At 37.7% G+C, this 20,582-nt stretch overlaps 1 protein-coding gene across 2 annotated transcripts in view; it reads right to left on the reverse strand.

The window, feature by feature from the left end:
• VTI1A (vesicle transport through interaction with t-SNAREs 1A) overlaps positions 1 to 20,582 on the reverse strand; it is a 268,497-nt gene that overhangs the window by 238,768 nt on the left and 9,147 nt on the right. For both annotated transcript variants that reach the window (XM_065638988.1, XM_065638989.1), the window contains exon 3: positions 16,886 to 16,996. In XM_065638988.1, coding sequence (XP_065495060.1) covers positions 16,886 to 16,996 — 111 coding nt within the window. The remainder of the gene's footprint in view (positions 1 to 16,885; positions 16,997 to 20,582) is intronic.

Genomic DNA, 20,582 nt, shown 5'->3' on the forward strand with positions numbered 1-20,582 from the left:
CAGTCTCGATGACTTGCCCCCCAACACCCTCTTTCCCCAACATGCAGCATGTTCTGTGCCAGTGATGTCCCCCGAGTCTAACACCGTTATCTGCATTTTGGGGAAAGAGAAGAAACCTGACCTCATGCAGTATTTTACCACAAAAGCCTAGAAGTCAGATGGCACTAGTACAAATACCATAAAAATAAAATTTAGGAAAATAAAACAGAGGGGAAAAAAAAAATCCATAACCCAAACCACAATAGAAACAATACTTTGTGTTCCTATTTTAAGTGCCTCTCTCAATGCTATATGCATAGCAGCTAAAGGCAAGCTGGAAACCAGCCAGGTCCTGGCTGCCAGCAAAAATTTTGTCACCTCCTTTGAACATCTGAAGTATGTTTACCCAATAGATTTCATTAAATTACACTTCCATTAGGAAGCATACAATGTTGATACTCATCTCAAAGATAAAAGGGATCGCTAAGAGGCATGTCATCCTGCTCCCCAGCTGATTGCTATTTCTGGGCCAATCAAGGAAAGGAGCCAGAACAATACTTAGTTAAAAAAATGCAGCATCTCCCCAAGGACTACATACTAAGAGACTGCAGCTCCATTATCAAAATGAGCATATCATTAATGACAATACACATACAGCACGTTATTTTAATACAACTCATACACAATAAACAAGCTGTATTTGGGTCATTAGCTGAATTTGTAAAGCAGTATTTCCAAGGGTTAGAAACTCCTTATCAAGATAGGAAGTTTATAGGTTGGGGGCAGTGGGGGAAACAAATATTTTATACGATCCCAAAATACAGTGAATATAATAACACTGTGTGGTTTGAAGTGCATTGTAGTAGCTAACAGAACAATAGGCTATTCAAACACAAGTTCCCATGTTAAAGTAAAGCAGAAGTAATTTAAAACACCAGGCACTGTTTTGCTAAATATCTATGAGGGACAATGAAAGCAAAATGCCACTGATGCAGTTTATGCTGTATATATCACCTTTTAAATCATTATTACAGTGCCGTTAAAAAAAAATGCAAAAAGGGACTCAAAGTAAATTCCAAAAACATTTAAAAAAATTATAGCAAAAACCATGCTGATTGTGTGGCAAGACACTGCGGAGGGAATAATACGACATACTCAAATTCACAAGTCCATGAGGACTGTTCTGCTGTTTTCCTACAGTAGGCTGAGCCTTTCCTAGTGGAGAGGAGGAGATATCTTTGTCTCTAAGCACTGGTGTTCGATGTATGATGTTTACTGTGCTTCCTAATCTCCAATTCACATAACAGCAATAAAGGAAAAGGGACTAAACCATGCTAATTAAAACCCAAAGTAATAGGAAAGGGTTGGGAGGGGTTAGCTCTTCACAGCCAAGCTCTGCCCAGTCCTTTTGCAGCAATCTGTGATTATTAATCTCTAAAAACACTCCTTGCTCAATATTCTGCAATCTAGACTTCAGCCAATCTCTTTCAACATGCAGAAAACCTTTCGGTTGAGCCATATTTGACATATCATATGAACTCCAATTATCCATCTTTTTGCAATTAATCATCTCACAATTACATTTCCTGCACTTATAAGCATCCAGCTGGGAACGGAGTTTTAATCTAGGAATGAAAAAAAAGGATTCAGGTTTCTAACAAATTACTTCTAATTAACCAGAACCTTTTCTAGTCATTCCAACCTAAAGACGCCTACAGCAAATGAAAGAATTTATTGTTTGCATTCCTAATGATATTTTAAAATTTCAATTTCCCCAATGAGTAACTTTCAGGAAATTCACTGCACTTATATCTACTTAAACAAACGCTCTGTTAAGCAGGAAATGCACAACAACAACAACAACAAAAAACCTAGGGGAAGAAAAAGAGAGCTGGTATTAACACTCAGCAGAAAAGCCACTAAATAAAGCTAAAGAACCAGAATGCTAATTAACAGCAACTTCTCTATGCTGCCCAGGCCCTGCCAGGGTTATTTGGAATCTCAAAACTATGTTCTCAAATAATGCTTTAGAAATGAAAGGTATACATATTTTTTTTTTTTTAGAAAAAAAATGGTCAATTCTACAGATACAAGGCAGCAATTTATAGTCAGTAAAAAGGACGTGGATTAAATGAAGCCACCTAGTCAGAGAACTCAGGAAGCGAAGTCAACGGTGGTGAAACAGCACATGAAAGAGCTTTGTCCCACAACTTCCAGTGATTACCCCAGGGAAAGATTTGGAATAAGAACCATGCAAAACACGCTTACTGCGCGATTGGGAACCGCTTGGTATCACAGGGAGGTAACATGAGGTAAGTATCAAATGTAACAGTTTCATTTACATTAAGTCTTATCAATTTTCTCCAACTGTTTCAGAAAGTCAGTGCAAACATCTGACAGAATATGATGTTGCAAAGTAAAGTATACCTTTCATGTTCTTTGGACAGTCAAATACCAGAGGGTTTTCTGTCAATTATGCAGTACCACAGATGTACATCCCAAATCTGTCCTTCTAACTAACAAAAAGAAAACAATATACAGCTCAAAAATGCTCTTGAGAGCTACCTTTAAGTAATACATAATATATAAGTCAGTCTAACTGCAGAAATATCTCTGCTCAAAAAGTTGGTGTTCATTAATGTGCTACCAGAGTTTCCACAACACAAAACAGGACTGCGCTAATAGGCTGATTGATTCAATACCAATTTAAAGTAGTTAATTATTCTGGAAAAGGGTTATTTTTAATACACCTTAAGCTTTCCAAAACTATTAAATTTTATATGCCTGTACCAACCTTCCATTACTTTGACTTTCATTAACTGCCTCTGTAGGCACTTTGAGAACAGCAAAACCATTGGTACATTTTTGTTTTTATTTATAACGCAGCTCCAGTTGTGACTGTGGACATCCTTTAACTCATTTACAAGGGAAAAACAACAAAACTGGTAGCGACTACTAAAATTCAGCAAATCATAATTCCTGCCACAACAGTTACAGCTTTAACTCCAACAGTCCAGCGTCACAAACCAATTTACATCAACTTTCCCTTCCCAAACTTCTGCTTAACCTCTCTACCCGTCACACAGAGTACAGCACATTTGATGATGTGCGAGGAAAGGGTGGATTCTCTATGATGAGATTCACAGATATATCCTCAGCTATTATAGAGTCAATATCCAAACCACTCCCTTACCCTTCAAGATTACAACCTTAGAGTTGTGTGAAATATCATGAAATATCTACCAACACATTTCCAATCTAGCGGTGCACTTTCAATTGTGATAAAGGAAGACCTGCATGAAGCAGCAGCAAGAACATGATGAAAAAGTTCCTCTTAGTTGTGAAATCGGTCACCAAAAGACAGAGTGAAAAGCCTGGGTGTCAGAAAGAGGACAGTGTGAAAGCACAGCAACATTTTCTTCTTAAAGTCTTGCTCAAGACTAAAATGCGAAATTGAGAGACAGAATTCAGACAGGCTACAGGCTTCAGCAGGAACTCTGCTCACAGCTATCAGGATCAAAATGGGAATTCCCATTCTGAACGCAGTGCAAGACACTTGATATTTCAACGCATGCTCTAAGCCAGCACTATGAAATCCCACCAGAAGTCCACCACGCTGGTACATCAAGGACCCTGCATTTCTCACCCAGACACCGGACTGCAGGCAGATGTGCTCAGGTGCACGATGGAAAAGCATTACTTGAGCAGTGTGGATTGAGTAGTTTTAAAAGTCAGAAAGACCAAGGACAGGGAACTTAGAGGTCCTTTGGGACACCTGGCAGAGCTGCACAGGTCCCAGCTTCAGGCCAGCATTTGACCAGGGCCCAGCTCTGCAAGGACCATGGCCGGGCAGGGCCATGAGAAGCTGGAGAGCAACATCTCAGGGCATTCCTGGAGCAGGGACCGAAGGCTGCTCAGGGCCATTAAGGGCTATTGGTGCCCTCAGGGCCCTGACCACTCAAAACTGGGCATAACTTTCACGAGATGTGAATTAACCCCAGCTTGCAGAGGATGCAGAAAAAAAAAAAAGTCAAGCAGATAGTGCATTACGTCACCATGGAGGAGACTAGGGTAAAGTCAGAAATATTCTGCATACGAAGCAACCCTGATGCAGGTTACAGCCAAGGCCATGTCTGTTGTCACAATAAACATTTTTAAATAGTTTTACTGGTTTATTGCCCTTGAGTCACACTTACAAACCTTGAATCATTGGCAAGTCAGGAATGAACAGGTGATAATGCAGATTCAGAAGGTAGTAGGCGAACATGAAAAATGAAAAGAATTAGAAGAAAAAACACCCTCTCAGCTGTAGTCATTTAAGTAGGAACACCACAGAGAAAAGCTCTTAAGTGCAAATCTTTCTTATTGCAGCGTGACTTTCAGTGGCACATGAAACAGCAATGATAACAGGCTCAAAAAAAACTTTGAAAATAAAGTTAAAAGATACATGTAACTTAAAACTAACATCTTTTCCTACACAGAAAGGTTAAATTGTGGGGTTGACATTTGCATTTGTTACGTTGTCAACGTTTCCTGCCTATCAGCCTATGTACAAACAATATCTAAAGATGTCATCTACATATTTATACCAAAGGAGTTTATGAACAAGACCTGTCAGTATATTTTAACACCTTTCCAAAACGTCAGCTTTCATCAGGTATAAACACAACATGTTTAATTTATTAGTTTGGTTTAATATAAAAAGTTGACAATCATATGTCACCATAACTATTGATAAGGTAAATAAGGACTACAGGAAAACGTCAAAAAGTTATTAAAATATTTCTCAGCTTCCTGAATCAAATTGGATTTACTGGCTTCTCTCTGTCAACAAGCGCATCGCATATTTTTCTTCATATGGCTATTTTTTGAAGTGATGTGTCCAACAGTGAAGTTTAGAGACAGACTATAATTCTTGGAGAATCTGAATTCTATTTTAAGTGTTTTGGGCAGGGGAAAGGGCTTTGTCTAGTGTTAAAAAACCCCCCAAAACCAACCAAACAAAAAAATCACACGTGCAAAAAAAATATTTCTTCTGATCTAAAATATACTAAGCCTGGATAAAAGTTGAAGTATAAGGCACAAGAAACTTTGAATAGAACTCTGAAGCTAAGCAAAGCAATACATTTGTTTCTACTTCCTACAGAAGGTCCTTGTTCAATTCCCTCAAGAGCATTGCTACTATCGAAAGTCCACCTTCTTCGTTTGTAATGTCAGGAGGACAACCTGTTCTCAATTCTTTCTAGGTACTTCCCCCAAAAATGTAACAGAGGGCAGCACAGCCTTATTTCAATAATTTCATCTCTGCCACCACTGCACAGCCAAACACGTCCTCAGTGAGTCATTCCAGCCAGAGTGCTATACCTTGCTCTGTAGGAAAAAAAATGAACAAACTTTACAACGAAAAAACCCACCTCAAACCAAACACACCCACACCACGTTATTTATCTGAGTGCAAGGATAAACTCCATTGTACAGACTAGTTCAAACACTCCTGCCCAAGTCAAACCCAGGCCAAATTACAGCCAGCAGTACAGAAGAGTTTAAAGGCAGGTGGGAAGTAGAGAATGGACTGTTTGTTGACAGCCTCTCTCCTTGCTGGATGAGGCTTTTCTTTTCTTCAGCAAGTCCCACTCCACAAAAGCGAAAACTTTTAAAGTTTGTCCCACAAAGAGAAGCAGAAAAGGAAAAGTGAAAATGGGGAGAGAGAGGAGCAAATTTTCCTTATACTCATTCCAAAATTCCCACATTTTAAACCAAGATCTCTACAGGACACAAGTGCTGAGCCACCGATCTGCATCGCTGAATGCTGGACATGTGGCTCATGAATGGAAAAAGGGACCTTAATAACACATTTGAAACAGACTCCAAGTATAGGTCGGAAGAAAGATGCAGCCCAGGTGCCTTCAACTGAAATAAAGATCTAACAGGAGGAGAACATGTCAGAAAGTGAGAAAAAGACAAAAGGAGCACTAAGGGCTTAAAAAGGCTGGGAAAGCAATTCAGGTTAGCAACCCCTAACTTAATCCTGACCTTTCTGTAACTTTTTACCTTGATTTAGTTGACTGAACTAACTTTGTGGGAAGCTTAGACAGCTGAACCACAGAATCTGATTTCTGCTGAAGACTGGGCAGAAAGAAGAGGAAATTACCTGGTCACTTAAAGGTATTAATAACATTGAATTACAAAGCAATATGAAAACACAGTCACTACAAATAATTTTTTTTATTAAAATAAAATCCTAGAACTATAGTTAAGACCATGTCTTAGTATTATTAGTTTAACTCCCAACCACATTCATCCTACGTGAATAATTCTCGGTCTTTTTTTAAGGATGCTAGAAAGTAAAACAGATGAAAACCTGTAGTTTCAGAGACAGCTGCTATAAGAGCAGCCCATAATAGTGAAATTAACATATATTTCTTAAACAAATTTAAAAAAATAATCACAAGAAACACATCCACAAAACAACTCAGTTCCTTGTGTAGTTCTGTTTAGTTGATATTCACTATCACTTGGCTCTCTGGAAATAGGAATTCCTGTGTCAAAATATTTGCAGTTACATGTCCAAAATACCAACCATCATTATGGAAAGTTACTTTTCACATTTTGAAATAAGATAATTTGCTTTGATATTAACATCATTATTCGCTCTTAAATAAAATATTAGATACCACTTTTTTCCTGGTTGGTGATAGGGCCTAGCAAAGGTTACAGTTCAGTTTAACAAGGCTTGGCTCAAAGTCTTCTACTCACGAATCAGTGGAAAGGAAGGTGCTATCTTCATAATGCAGGAGCATCTTCTAAGTTCCAAGCCAAGACTCACCAAATACAATATGACCCTTTTTCTCTGACTTGCCAGAGTTCACATGTGAAGTCTTTAGTGAACATGTACAAAGTCTGCAATTGCAATTCAGTGTTTTCCAAAAGCCCACCTAACACGCTGACCAGGAGGGTAAGCTGGCAAACACTACCCTTATTCATTCTAGTATCAACTTCTCTGAAAACAAAACAAAACAAAACAAAAAACAAAAACAAACTAAGGGCATGCTGGAAAGTTATGGGGGTTCAGAAAGTAAGCACAAATGCCAATCAATGGGAAACATACAGAGCCCACACACACATTCCCCACTTCATACACCAGGCAACAAATACTTAGTTAGCAAAAATATTTTTTTCACTAAACCCATCAGAACTTGTTACACGCTACTATAGTAGGAGAAATTACTCTGTTCTACTGCTGACCCCAGAAGCCACCTGCTATATTCCTTTTTACTATCCGTTCCTTATATTTCTACTCTAATTGTCATTGATCAACTCTTTTAGGAGGGAAACCTCTGCAGTATTTATTAAATATTGGAAAAGGCTTATTTTTCTAGCACTGGCACTCTGAAGGCAGTTTATAAAAAGCAAATAAAAACTAAGGGAGGTGCTGTATTTGATCCACTTATTATAAATGTATACAAGCATCAAATTGTCAAAAGTCCAACTTACAGATCCTCCAGCCTTTGCAGGGATTTCCTCCCCAGCTGAGTCAGAACAGCAAGTTTAAAAAGACTTTGTGGCCAAGAACGACTTTTTGTTGTGGTTTGTACAGCAGCTTTGAGGGAAGCTCACTGTACTTGGGACTGACTACTAAATGATTGCAAAATACAAATTAAAAGTTACCAAACAAAAGAATAGAGATATTCATACTTTTTCCATATGCTTCACACAGTAAAGAACATTACAAAGGGGCGAGGGGGCAATCATTCTAATACAACTCCAGCTGCATTTTTTTGCTTTATATTTCTTCCTCACTAAGTCTTAAGCCAGAAACAAGACACCTACACTGCTGTAAAAAAGTCCATCTCCTTTTACCTGCACTAGCCAGTTTTAAAGAACCATAAATTCCTCCTGTGTTTACTACTGGTATGTTAAAAAGAACCAGCTTACAACACAAAATGGGAAGGTTTTATCAGAGAGAAAACAGGCAGTTTAGTTATGAAACAGCATTTTAAAATATTTGCAACTTGTAAATATTAAAGAAATTTAATATTTTTCAGGACAAATGAAAGTCTACCTACACAAGGCAATAGTACTCTATCCGACATCTGCATAAACATCTACTTTGTTCTTGAGTTAGAGTGGGGGAGAGGTAGCAAAATAATTTCAGTTAAATTCAACTGTAATTTGTAAGAAAAAAGATGGAATGAACTGATTGATTTTCGTTAAGAATCCATGACACTATCAAATTCATACTAACACATTAGCTCTTCACAAAGACTTTTTAATCCGTCATAGTAGACTTCTTGAGAGAAAACCCAAAACCAGAATTTAAGCGAACTGCATCTCTATTGCACTAAATTTCAGTACTCCGCTTTTGAAAAGCCAAGATTATAAAAATAAAACTATGCAAAACATGATATTTGGCAACTTCGATTTCTCATAAAACACACAAAAGTTAACACATAACATCACTAAAGCAGCACTATGGAAAGCATCAGAAATAAAGAGAGAACACATACATTGATGTTTCTTCATTTCACTTACTAACAAATCTAGGATATATTTGCATTTACAGGAATTTTAACTGGCACAGAATAATTTTTACTATGCCAATAACATTACCATAAATTTATGGCCTGTCTCCCACTATTCTATGCCAAAGGTTTTCAGCAAAACCCAAGGTAATATTATTTGTACTAGCATAACATAATGAATGCTACTATTTGTAATGTTTGACAGCTGTATGACAACCAGACATGCAATACATTCAGATACGCAAAGAGATTTTTTCCCCTCTAATTTTTGCCTATGATGCAACTGGAATTTCAACAAGCATTTCATATGTAATGATCATATAAAATTTTCCCCTTGAATTCTGATTGAGGAAAATATCAAGATGAAGCACAAATCTCTTGAAGTTGGGTAGAAATAGCTACTTTTAACAGCAGTGCTTATATTTCAAGTTGGATTTCATGAAAGTAACAGAACCCAGCAATCAGGGAAAAAAAAAAAAAAAAAAGCCATTAACCACCCATTTGCCAAACTAATTTTTGACACGGGACAGTTAATCAGTCACCAATAAAAACGTCACCATTTACCAAACAGCAGCTTCACCGTAAAGGAAAGCTATTTTTGACCATGGCAATTAGTCTCCTCATGTTTCAAACACTAAATTCTATTTTCACATTAATTTTTAAAACTGTGTGGCTTTAACTTAAAATAAACTGTACATCAAAAGAATGCAAAATAAACAGCCAGGAACACAATTTGACGAATTGGATTTATTGAGTTTATTTAGCTAAACAGGGTCCATTGGATCTCTTTAATAGGCTGACAGTTGCACTGGGCTGGTTAATAAAACATTCAACACAGTATCTTCAGCCAATATAGAAATGCAAATCCCACCAGAAATATTTTATTCATGAAACAGTAATTTCAGTTACTACCAAAGCAAAAAAAGAAAAAAAAAGAAACGGGGGGGGGAAAGGAGAGGTGGGGGGAGGAGAAAAAACCCCGGACTTGCTTTGCAAACAAACAGTGCCATCTACTGTCATTCCCCGACCAAACCAACCAAGAAATGGGAAAAGGGCTGTAACTAATCCTTCCAGCGTCAAACTGGTCCCTTCTCCCTATTTTGTTGCTTTATCAGTGGCGTGTCTCTCCTTGATTTGCAGTCAAATACAAATTAGCCTCACTCTAGCTGGAAGAAAAATGAGTGATAACAGGGTAAGAACTTGAGAGCGCAGCTCTAGTCTGAAGCACAAGCGTGTTAAAATGATGGGGGTTTTTGCTCAGCTTGTCTGCTGTTTTTTCTGGAAATCTTTACACTTCTAACTCATGATAGAAACCAAATCAAACTTCTGCATACATGAGTGTGAGCAATACAACAAAGGGAGAGTGAGACATGCTCTGTTCTGCTTTATTCATCATCACATCCCACACCTCATGTTCCAACTGCAGAGCCTTTATTACAGCTGCTATCAAAAGCAGGACAATGGCAGCTGGCTTCTTTTTGCATGACAGGTAGGGGAGGATCACTTGACTAAAATAAGAAACCACTGAGAAAGTGGGAAACAGTAAAGCCTTCCTCCTCCTGCCCCCCAAAAAACAGCATTCACCTTCTGTATATAAAATCACTTTACTCACCAGCTGGCTAGAAGTGATTTGGAGTGGACATTGCTTCCTCCACTATCTGCCAGGAAGAACAGCACACAGATTTAATTCTACTACTTTGAGAAGTAGGAGTTTTAACATAAGAACAAATTACATGGTAAATAGAGAAATGATAGTTCTGTGCCTGGCAAAGGCTGACGAGGGCAGCATCCAGACATGTCTAACGACGGCCAGGCGAGAAAGCAAGTTCAGCGAAAAAGGCAGAGCTGATGTCATGCTGGATTTCCATTATATGCCTTAAAACATATTTTACGGAAGGATTTCATTCTGCTTTAGGCCACTTTTTAGTTTCATTTAATACAGAAACACTGTGTGTGAAGGGAGAACGGAAAGAAAGAGGTATGAATGCTTACAGTGCACTGCCTGAGTTCGTGTGCCTCTCATTCACAGCCCCCAGACCGACACAGGAATTACCAGACTCACCAAATCACTCCCTGAGAGCACCTTCATTTGTAATCACTCTGACAAGTCTAGTGCCCCACAAAATGGTTTTTCTTAAAGTCCTGTGCATCACCTCCACAGCGACTGACTTGCTGAAGGACCAACAAACGGCATGGCGCAACACTCACCAGTCTTACCCCTACGTGTTAACAGATCAGCAACATCTCTGGAGAGACACGGAATTTCCTACAAGTATCAAGGTGAAGTCGGTTCAGAGACGAGTCTAGTTAAGGAATTAATTTTATTGACATTACAAATTTGCTGCTTGGTTGCCCTTACCCAGTATATTATCTCCTCACACATTAAGTTATGAGGTGCATCTTACTTGTCGAACATGGGGTGATTCTTTGTACGTAATACCTACAGAATTATAAAACTCAGGTGTGCTTCACTGGTCTGGCCTCTTGGTAATCTCAGTTAAGACGACCATAACCCCTTAGGTTAATTACAAATTAAGCATGTTCATTCCCATATTTCACACTTTAAGGAAAAGTATGTCATCACTAGTAAATTCCACAGTGAAATAAATTTCCTTCCTTCTCCGCACTTCCACACAAAAAATAAAAAAAATTCTTAAGACGTAAATAACTTAGGGTAAGTTTTCTACAGGGGATCTAAGTTATACCACCTCTTAATTGTTCACCAAAAACTCAGTTTAGGCCTTGAATGTTAAAAAAAAAAAAGGAACATTCTTTCCTGTATCACATTTTCCCCATTCAAAAATAGCAGTATTGTAAATAAAGTCACTGCACAATGTCAAATACCTCCACCTTCTTCTACCACAAACCCACAAAGGTGCGGACACAAATGAAAACAAATTGAAGACAATGTAGAATTTTTCTCTATAGGAAAGAAGTTGGCCTAATGTTCAGCAGCAGCGAAGCAGTCAAATATCATATCAGAAGTTATTAGAAAGGAACAGAGGAAAGAAACCAGGGCCTCTGTATAGAGCAGTTTGCGTACAGTGTAGAGGACTGATTACTTATCTCAAGAAGGTGACAGTATCTATAAAAATGGCACAGTGAAGGAACTTTTGTTCACAAAATGTTTTCTCAAAATTAGATTGTCAAAGTACACCGTCGGATATTTCAAATTCTTTCTTCTGAAATGTAATCGGTTCAATCTCACACGCATTAAAACAATCCTTCACAGCCCTTTTCAAAAGAGCTGTACTAGTCACGTAGCAAAAACTAATCTGCTTCCAAAGTTTCAGATTTGTCAACAAGGTCTAGTTTTCACTACAGGCACGTGTGCCTGTCCGGGCAGGGTGCACCTGCACATGTTACCTGTATACATGGTGGGTTCCCTGTTTTTAATAATGTCGTTGGGATACAACTATGAAGATATACACATCTGTGTGACACACAGTTCATGATTTTGTAACTATAAAGCAATAATGCTTAGCTTTATAACTCAATCCAGCAACAACAGCTCAAACTGGAAAGCTAGGGAAGACTGGCCATAAAGATACAGGTCACTAACTCATCATTTAACAAATGTCATTCATTACGCTTATAGCCATATAAATATTTGCCTAGATAGGTGACTGAACCTGAAACAAGGATAAGAATATTAGCAAAAAGCAGCAAGAATATAACAGACGCAGCTGTAGCAGTTGTTCAGGTGAGCTGCTGGACTCAGGTGGTACTTCAGAGTCTCACACAAGAGCGAGCTTTATCAAATGACATTCCATCATTTATCTCCTTCAATGTTTTTTAAAGCTTAACAGAAGTTGCCGTTTTAACAATTATCCTAAACAGAACCTGTAGGAGATATGAAATGTGGATATATATCTTCACTATTGACTGAGCGGAAGCTATTGTTAAAAGTCAAAAAATGTTTAAATGTTTAGTCAAGTTTTGTACAATGTATCTGTCTATATATCTATGGCTTCCACCACTTTTTTTTTTTGCTTTTAAATTGAAGGTCAGAATAACCAAAACCAGTACCAATTCTGAGTCTTTAAAAGGCATGAGTACTGCTTCTAGGACTGATAACAAATGCTACCTGTAAAATTTGCCTCTGTGCTGCCATGACAGAATAGGAACAGTTCCTATGCCTCATCTTCCATTTGATGGTTATGTTTTCTTGTTGAATACACTCATTCTACTTTCAGCATTGATTATATAGTACTCATTTTTGTAATAGGAATATTACGGCGTAATATGGTCTTACTGGATTTTTGTCTTTCCCTGTCTCATACTTCAGCTGTAAGTTTTTCAGGAAAACCCCTAATTTTTTGTTTGTTTGTTTGTTTGTTTTTTGGGGTTTTTTTGGTTTTTTTGTTTTTTGTTATGGTGCCCTGACTTTGATCCAGTACGTGGAACCTTCGGAGTGAATACTAATGTTAGCAGAAAACTATGCATGGTTATGTTCATATAGTTACAGTTTCACACAAACTGGGATAGATTCAGGTCAAAGTATTTTTATAAAATCTTGAGAGCTTTTTAGCACTCCATATCCCCACTGTTTAAAGACCACCAGCTCTTTTCATGTAACAATTAACAAAAAACACTTTATTTGAAAAAAAATAAACAATACCTACAGTCCATGTGCTTAAAAGACTGCAACAAAATATAAAGCATTCAGAACTTCATGCAGGCAGTCACCATGGACATTTTACACCTGAAATAGTCGAAAACAAAATATTTACAAGCTTAAACCACACAATGGTGCATGAGTAGGTACAGGAAAAAACAAAACCTGCTCGCAGGAAGACTGTTTCAAATGTCAGGAACTCTTCAGTCGGTGGTCCCAAGACCTTCATCAACCCAGAAAGCAGAAATGCGTGGTCTGCAACTCCACTTCGGGCCACAAGATAGAGCCACGACCACAGTCTCTGCAGCACAGGAGCCTGGTCGGTGCAGGAGCCCCAGAGCTGCAGGTTTGGGACCGCGGCGTTCAACAAAACCCCGCTATAATCATGCCATACTGGTATAAACTATTGAAAATGAGATCATAAACCCAAGATTTACAGCTGCAAGTTAAACAAGACAACATAAGGTTTAACAAACAGTTTTACTTTGTTTTGGCACGTTTATCACATGCAGTAAGCAAGACTGAAACTCAGCCTTTTGAGGGGTATACAGCTTTTTTGCAAAGAAGTATCGCTTTATACTTGACCTATTCTTATATTTCACCCCAGGCATCTACTCCCCATGGAAGACTGGCCAGCACTGAGGCATCAGAAACCACTCCTGCCTTACATTGAGGTGCAACGCCTGCTTCACTAATTTTCACCATCCGTATTCACAGTGCTATGGTGAGCGCTTTAAATGAGAAAACTGAGCTATTCTTTTTTTCATTCCCACTGTTCCACTCCAAGAGGGAGGGCCCAGATAGAGGAAGGTGGCCTTTCCTCCTCAGATATCATTTAATGCAACTAGTGGGTTACCTGTGTGCAATACAATGTGTGGGGTAGATGTTGGTGCCTGCACACACACCTCTGGACTGCAGGGCACCGATAATGAACTACGGGCTTGACTCCAGATAACAAGGCTTAGAAATGAGAGGAAATAAATCCTCCCATTTGCAACTTGTTCCTATTTGATTAGAAAGCTAGTGATGAACAAGACATGTTTGAAGTAATTTTTCAAAGTACAGCTCAGCTAAGCTCAAATTCCTATTTTTCAGAATATACTCCTGGCATAGTAAATTGCATAGGAAAAAACCACTAAATATTCATAAAGATGCCACAGTATGTAGTAAATAATATCAAAGTGATGGTCCAGTGTTTTGGCATTTTTACACATATTGCCCAAGATCAAATACACTCACTAATTAGCTATTTCATGACACAAATAAACCCTGATGTTGTCCATCCTCATGGACGGTCCACATACTTCATGTTTCCTTCTCCTAACTTATAAGTATGTTGCTGTGCTGCTGTTTTCCATAACTGCTTGGGTGAGGGCAAATTTTCTAGATGCTGTAAGGCATGCAAAGAACCACAAGATCAAAACTCATGGTTGTTATGATGAATATAAAAGAAAACGACTAGTCTCAGTTCTGCGTTCACTTCACATTTGAAATACAGAACTTATTGAAAAAGACTGAGGTATATATTTCTTTGCAATTTATTTCAGAGAGATCATTTCTTTAAAATGAAACACGCACTTCAAGATGATTGAGAAATGTCCTCTCCTTGATGCACACTCTGCTTCACACAGGAAGAAAAGCCAAACCAAATATATTGGGATTCAGCTGAGATTCCAGCTCCGTTTATAAAGAATAACTCTTAACTTCTGCAAGCTCACATCTGTGTCCCTTTTGGAAGAGCCAAGAACTTTAGGCAGCAAATCTGTAAGCTGATCCTAACCCAAAACTGCCAGTATCATTCCCAGTTAAAAATTTCCCTTCATCTATAAAAGTGAATTTGTTTTAGAAGTACTTAGATCTGCTTTCCCTAAAGGCCTGCTGAAGCTCTTACATAAAGTCTACAGGCTTTGCTTACAGTCAAACAGATCACAGCTCATTCAGGACAGTATTAAGGCAGAACACTCGAAAGCACTTTCATTTCAGCAAATACCCTCAACTTCCTACCTTCAGCAGTCCTGCAGCTTATGGAGTGAAAATAACATTTCCTTTCCTTCCTCCGCTTCCCTCTTCGAATTCACAACTGAATCATTTTGTTATATAGTTTCCAATAAGTTGCCATTGATTGAGAATAATCCAAAAAGATTCTCAATGTCTCACATACAAACTCAGAAAAATGTTAGTACTTAGAAACTAGAATTATGTAGGAAATACAGTTGTAATAACACTATTTTCTATAGAACTGAGATTTTTCCAAGCATAGCTGTTGTTTCCTTTCAGTACTTTTCTCCACCCTTCACTCCACTTTCTTCCCTTGGTCTTATGCTGAATGCCACCTTTGGGTTTTGGGCTGTTGGTATTTTCCCATTATTACAACCTGTTCCTTCCACTTTCTCATGCTGTTCCTGCTCCTTCGCTTTGAACACAAACTCGCATTCTTTTGAGCACATAACTCCTAGTGCTCTGATGCATTTCTTCCACCCACGCTCATTTCTCCTCTCCCATAGCATCCAGTTCTGAACCCTCCCATTTATTGCCTGGGAATATGGAAGTACCAATTCCCCACTTCTGCCTACATAGAGAAATAGGCCAGCAACAAATATATGCAGAAAGCAAGTTCTCCCACATCTGAGAAGATAAACAGCATTCACTCATGGTCCAGAAATTGTTCTCTCTTGGAAGCCACTGTTGAGCCAGTAGGACCATACGCGCTTCCAACAGCAGAACAGCAGGAGCTTGTCTCAAAATTTTGATGCAAGTCTTTTTATCCTAACATTCCACAAACTTTACAAAACTGCAACCATCTTTTAACTAATACATTTCTGTGCCACTTCTCAACTTGGCAGAAGCACAGAGGAGCAACAGTCAGCTGGGTTTCCTGGCTGCAGGTATAAACATTGATTCCCCTCTCCTGAAGGAATAAACTGCTGCCAGCAATTCGAGAAAATTCACAGTTCTCCAGTGAATGGAAAATACTGCCAACAGTTATTTCTTTACTCCCTACCCTGGAGGAACTGAGCTGCTGCCAATTAACATAGCATTTTCCTACACTTTGCAATCCCTTTGAACTTTTTCAGGATTTTAAAGGAAACAGTTTTGTCTCTACATAAATCTATTCAGTGCAAATCCTCGTCACAAAAAAGGACTGATAACTGTAGCAGAAGCCCCTAGACAAGGAAATCTTGTTAGTTTGCAGCCATTACTTGAAAAAATGTAGTATTTATAATGGATTTATACAAAAGCCAAGAAGAATCTAACTGCAACAGAAAAGAAAATCACAGAGACTAAGAAATGAAGTGCACAAGAGATAAACTACATTCAAAAATTCCATGTTTTGGAAATTATATTGCTTTTCATGTTACTGCCCACATTACTACAAGCTGTCTTAAATGAACCATTATTTTCCACTCAGGCTATACTTGCGTATTAATTGTGATGCTCTACCAATCATTCCTTGAGAAACAGGATTAAAAGCTGACTATTTTTCCTACAGCGTGAACACTCACAACGTTTAATGACACAGAAACACTTCAGATCCAGGGCAAAGGGACAGAAGGGTAGAAACTTGAATATTGGTGTGAGACTGCTGCAAAAAGAAAAGCTTCCCTTCCCCAGTTTGTTTTTCATCTGTCCATAAATATAGCAAGATACATGCAGAACTCATCTCTCACACTAGTCAAAAATACCCTCTCTGTTGCCTGAATAACTGCATTATTATTTTTAAAAGTTCTCATCGATTCCTTCTTTATGTAATATGTTAAAAACTCACAAAATCAGCTTCAAGTTTTCCCATTTCTTGTTTGTAGCTTCTCATTCGACTGCTGTACATTCCTCGGCTTTGAGGTGGGATCTCTCGAACTTCAAGTTCCATCTGCTCAAGCTAGCAAGTGAAAACAAAGAGAGGACATGTAAATCAAATCATGTGAATTAAAGCAAGGATGAATTTACCTAAATTGTTCACAAATTCTAAGAAACATTCCTTCTTTATCAAGAAAAACATTGTTTAGTCTGCAAGATATAAACAATTTATCAAAATCTTAACACAGCCTTAAGTCAAAAAATATATGACAAAATTAATATTAATACATGGAAGGAATGATTCTAGTCAAACATTTCTGGATTTCAATTCCAAATGTGATGAATATATTTAATTACAAGAAAATAGTAAAACTGTGGTTAAATAACTTCCTGCAAATGAACATCGTTCAGAAGAAAGACTGCCTCCATCTAGTTGTGTTGTTTAGGAAACCCTTGGCTGAAAAGAGTATTTTATTTGTTTTTATACACACAGACACATATCAATGTATATATAAACATGTATGTGTGTTTATATATATACATGTATATATGTGTATATATGTACATGTTTAAAGTTTTAGTTACCACCAACCACTATGTTTAATAAAATAATCTTTGTTCTTTTAAATACAGCTTGCTCAGCAGAATTACAAAGCCTAAACTGACTGCCTAAATCTACACCCCAAATCTGTTTGTAGATATATTAAATAGCTGAATTTGGGGGTTTAATAACAATACTATTCAAGAACTTGTATACAGCTGAATGCATTAAAATATCAGAGATCGACTGTGTCTTTCAAAAGCTTTTTCTGTTTATTCTTGACATGTAGAATACTAAGGGGCCTGAAATGCAGGAATATGGCTCAGAGGTACAGAAAATCAAAAGGAATTATAAACCAGGGCTGAGCTGCCTGCTAATTACCTGCCCACTGGGTCACGGAGCCTCCACTACATGGTGCTGTCTGTTCAGGAATTCTGCTTTGCACAGCTGAAGAATCCCTTACCTGCCTTGTAAAATCTTTCCAGCTTACTCTAAACCGATAAAAGAATACCTCTCCTTGGTGGCTGTAGGCAACGGGAACAATATTCACTCACCACCTACTGATCTCAGTTGAGCAATATGGCATTGGAACAGAAATGCCTTTCAATTAGGGTCCCAAGCTACTAGTTATGGGTCTTCACAAGGGACAGCTACAGTTTATTCCTATGTAATCGCTTGCTTAGACTTTGAAATTTCATCCTCATATCGTAAGGAAAGCATTTGAATTTAATCAATGGAATTACCAGATACTCAGAAGTCATTCTGCCTGATCTATTCTGATTATACAAAATGATATTCAGTAATAAACTGTAAAGCAGACTTTAATTAAATAGTCAGTAATGAACCGAAACATACAAAGCGATTTCTAGTTCTATCCAGTTCTTTGGCTCAGGCTTAACTTTCCAAAGGGGTATTATAAATTAAACCGATAGCTGGAATTAATGGCTTATTTCTTATCAATCTCATCTCAATATTTTTGATCTCAAACGTTCTATAAACAGAGAAAACACTCCTCTCATATATATACAGTTATACGTGAAAGCTGGGATACTTTGATGAAGTCTCAATTCTTATCTAGTATGTAAAAATGAAAGCATCACCCAGCGAATAGAGAATTTGCAGCAAGGATCAGACCACAGTCCATGAAATCCAAAATGTTCATTCTAGAGAGTCAGTATCAGAGGGTGTAAGGTCCAAGAAACAATGATGATGCATGCATATTTAGGCTGACAACATTTAACATCTTTTTTTTTCTTTTTCTGTCATCATGAGATTAAATGGGTACATTTCGTGGCTGGGCTGATAAATTTCCATGCAAAGTCATACAGAAGAAAGTGGTCCAAGTAGGTGTGAAACTAAATGCAACCTAATTTCATGCATCTTCACTGTCAGGCCTCATATTATTGGTCATAAAATCACATTTTTCATACACAAGTAAGAACAGAGCTAAATCCTATTAAAAGCTAAAAATAACTTGACACTTAAATCTCAAAACATCTGTAGAAGCTCAAGTTTTCTTCAGAAAACCAAAAAGCAAAGAACTTCTGTTATTGCTTATGTTCAAACTTGCCACCTCTGTGGTGAAGCTGAGCATTTTAGCGCCCAATTCTTGCCCAAATTCAAAAACCAGGCCCCATCCTTAAGGCTCCTCAGGTTCTTAACCCAGTAGGTTTGCTCCTAACACCACCCAGTACACTCCCAGTAGTGAGCTCTGCAGCCATTGGTATTTCCATTCAAAAATACAACAAAGGCAGGCAGCGCTGCTGCTGATGTCCATTGAGACTCCAAAATAAATCTCCACCTCCCACAGGAACTTTTCCACATGGAAATTGCTCTGGAGAGATGCGAGCATTTTCTGAAACTTGTAAGCTTTGCTATTTTATTCTGATTCTAAAGTCCTGGAACTAAAATAGAGATTTTTTTTAAAAAAAAAAAAAAAAAAAAAAGCTAAACAAGAATAAACTAGCATTTGCAACATGGCAATTTTGTGATGTGTCCTTCATAAAACATAAAGGCAAGTAATGCACAGACAGTTTTTTCTTCTTAAAAGCAAAATTTCACTCAAAAATGCTAATTCCAACTCTTCTAGCACATGCTAGATTTTACACTCAAAGAACTTCTCAAAGGTTGACACAACATTCACCTTTCTTAAAAACCTGGTAAAGATGACATTCAGATACTCTACACAGGATGCAGAAAGGCAGGATTTCTCTTCAGAGATCTCTTACTCAACACTGCTGGCTGAAAACACAGCCTGGGAGCCTGAAAAGTTTTGCTGCCAGTTCTGCACATAGATCAAATCAATTACACCAGTGTTTTTACCCAAATAAAGCAGACAGTGTTTTAAAACAATCAATGGTTAGTCAATATAAATAAATGCTCTCTACAATAATATTTATAATACATGAGAGTGTTATTTCCTAGCCAAGAAGGAAATAAACCAAAATCAGCTAAACCCAGCTTTGACTACTCAAGACAATGAAGCAAACCAACGTATGAAAACTATCAGTAGCAAGGAATTCAGTTTATTTTGATTTTCTACTGTAGCTTTTAGTTTAAAAGAGGATCTTTTTAATCAGTTCTGTTATTAGCAGGTTTGTTCAAATTGATTTTTAAACCCAAGCCTTGACATTAATCACAAACATGTTAGGTAATTGCTTAAAGCCAATAATTGAATTAAGCACCTGTCTAGCAGCATTAGCAACAAGATCTGAAACAAAAGCGTGAATGAAAAGCCAGTACATTACATGAAGATCATAATCAGGATAAAAGTACAGACACAGGATTTACTTTTTAATCTTATAATAAATACACATTTAGATGATCTTTTTCTGACATAAAGAGAAAAGTAATGAGCCATTAACTCAATTTCTGCTCCTTCCAATCTTACTTTGTGTAGAAAACAAAATTGGAATTATTTTTAAATCAGACCACCCATGCTACAATTTCCCCATATGGCTATGCTTTTTTGCCATGTCAAGTTGTAATGAAAAGGCGATGAAAAACATTTCTAGATTTCTAGTTTCTTTCAGCTGTTTGAATACGAAAGTGCCTGAAAGGCCTTACTCGAACTTCAGAACATCCTCATGAGATGGGACAGTAATCTTACCAAGTTTCTCAGTGAGAA

The sequence above is a fragment of the Caloenas nicobarica genome, chromosome 7 (genome assembly GCF_036013445.1).
Source record: "Caloenas nicobarica isolate bCalNic1 chromosome 7, bCalNic1.hap1, whole genome shotgun sequence".
NCBI classification, from domain to species: domain Eukaryota; kingdom Metazoa; phylum Chordata; class Aves; order Columbiformes; family Columbidae; genus Caloenas; species Caloenas nicobarica.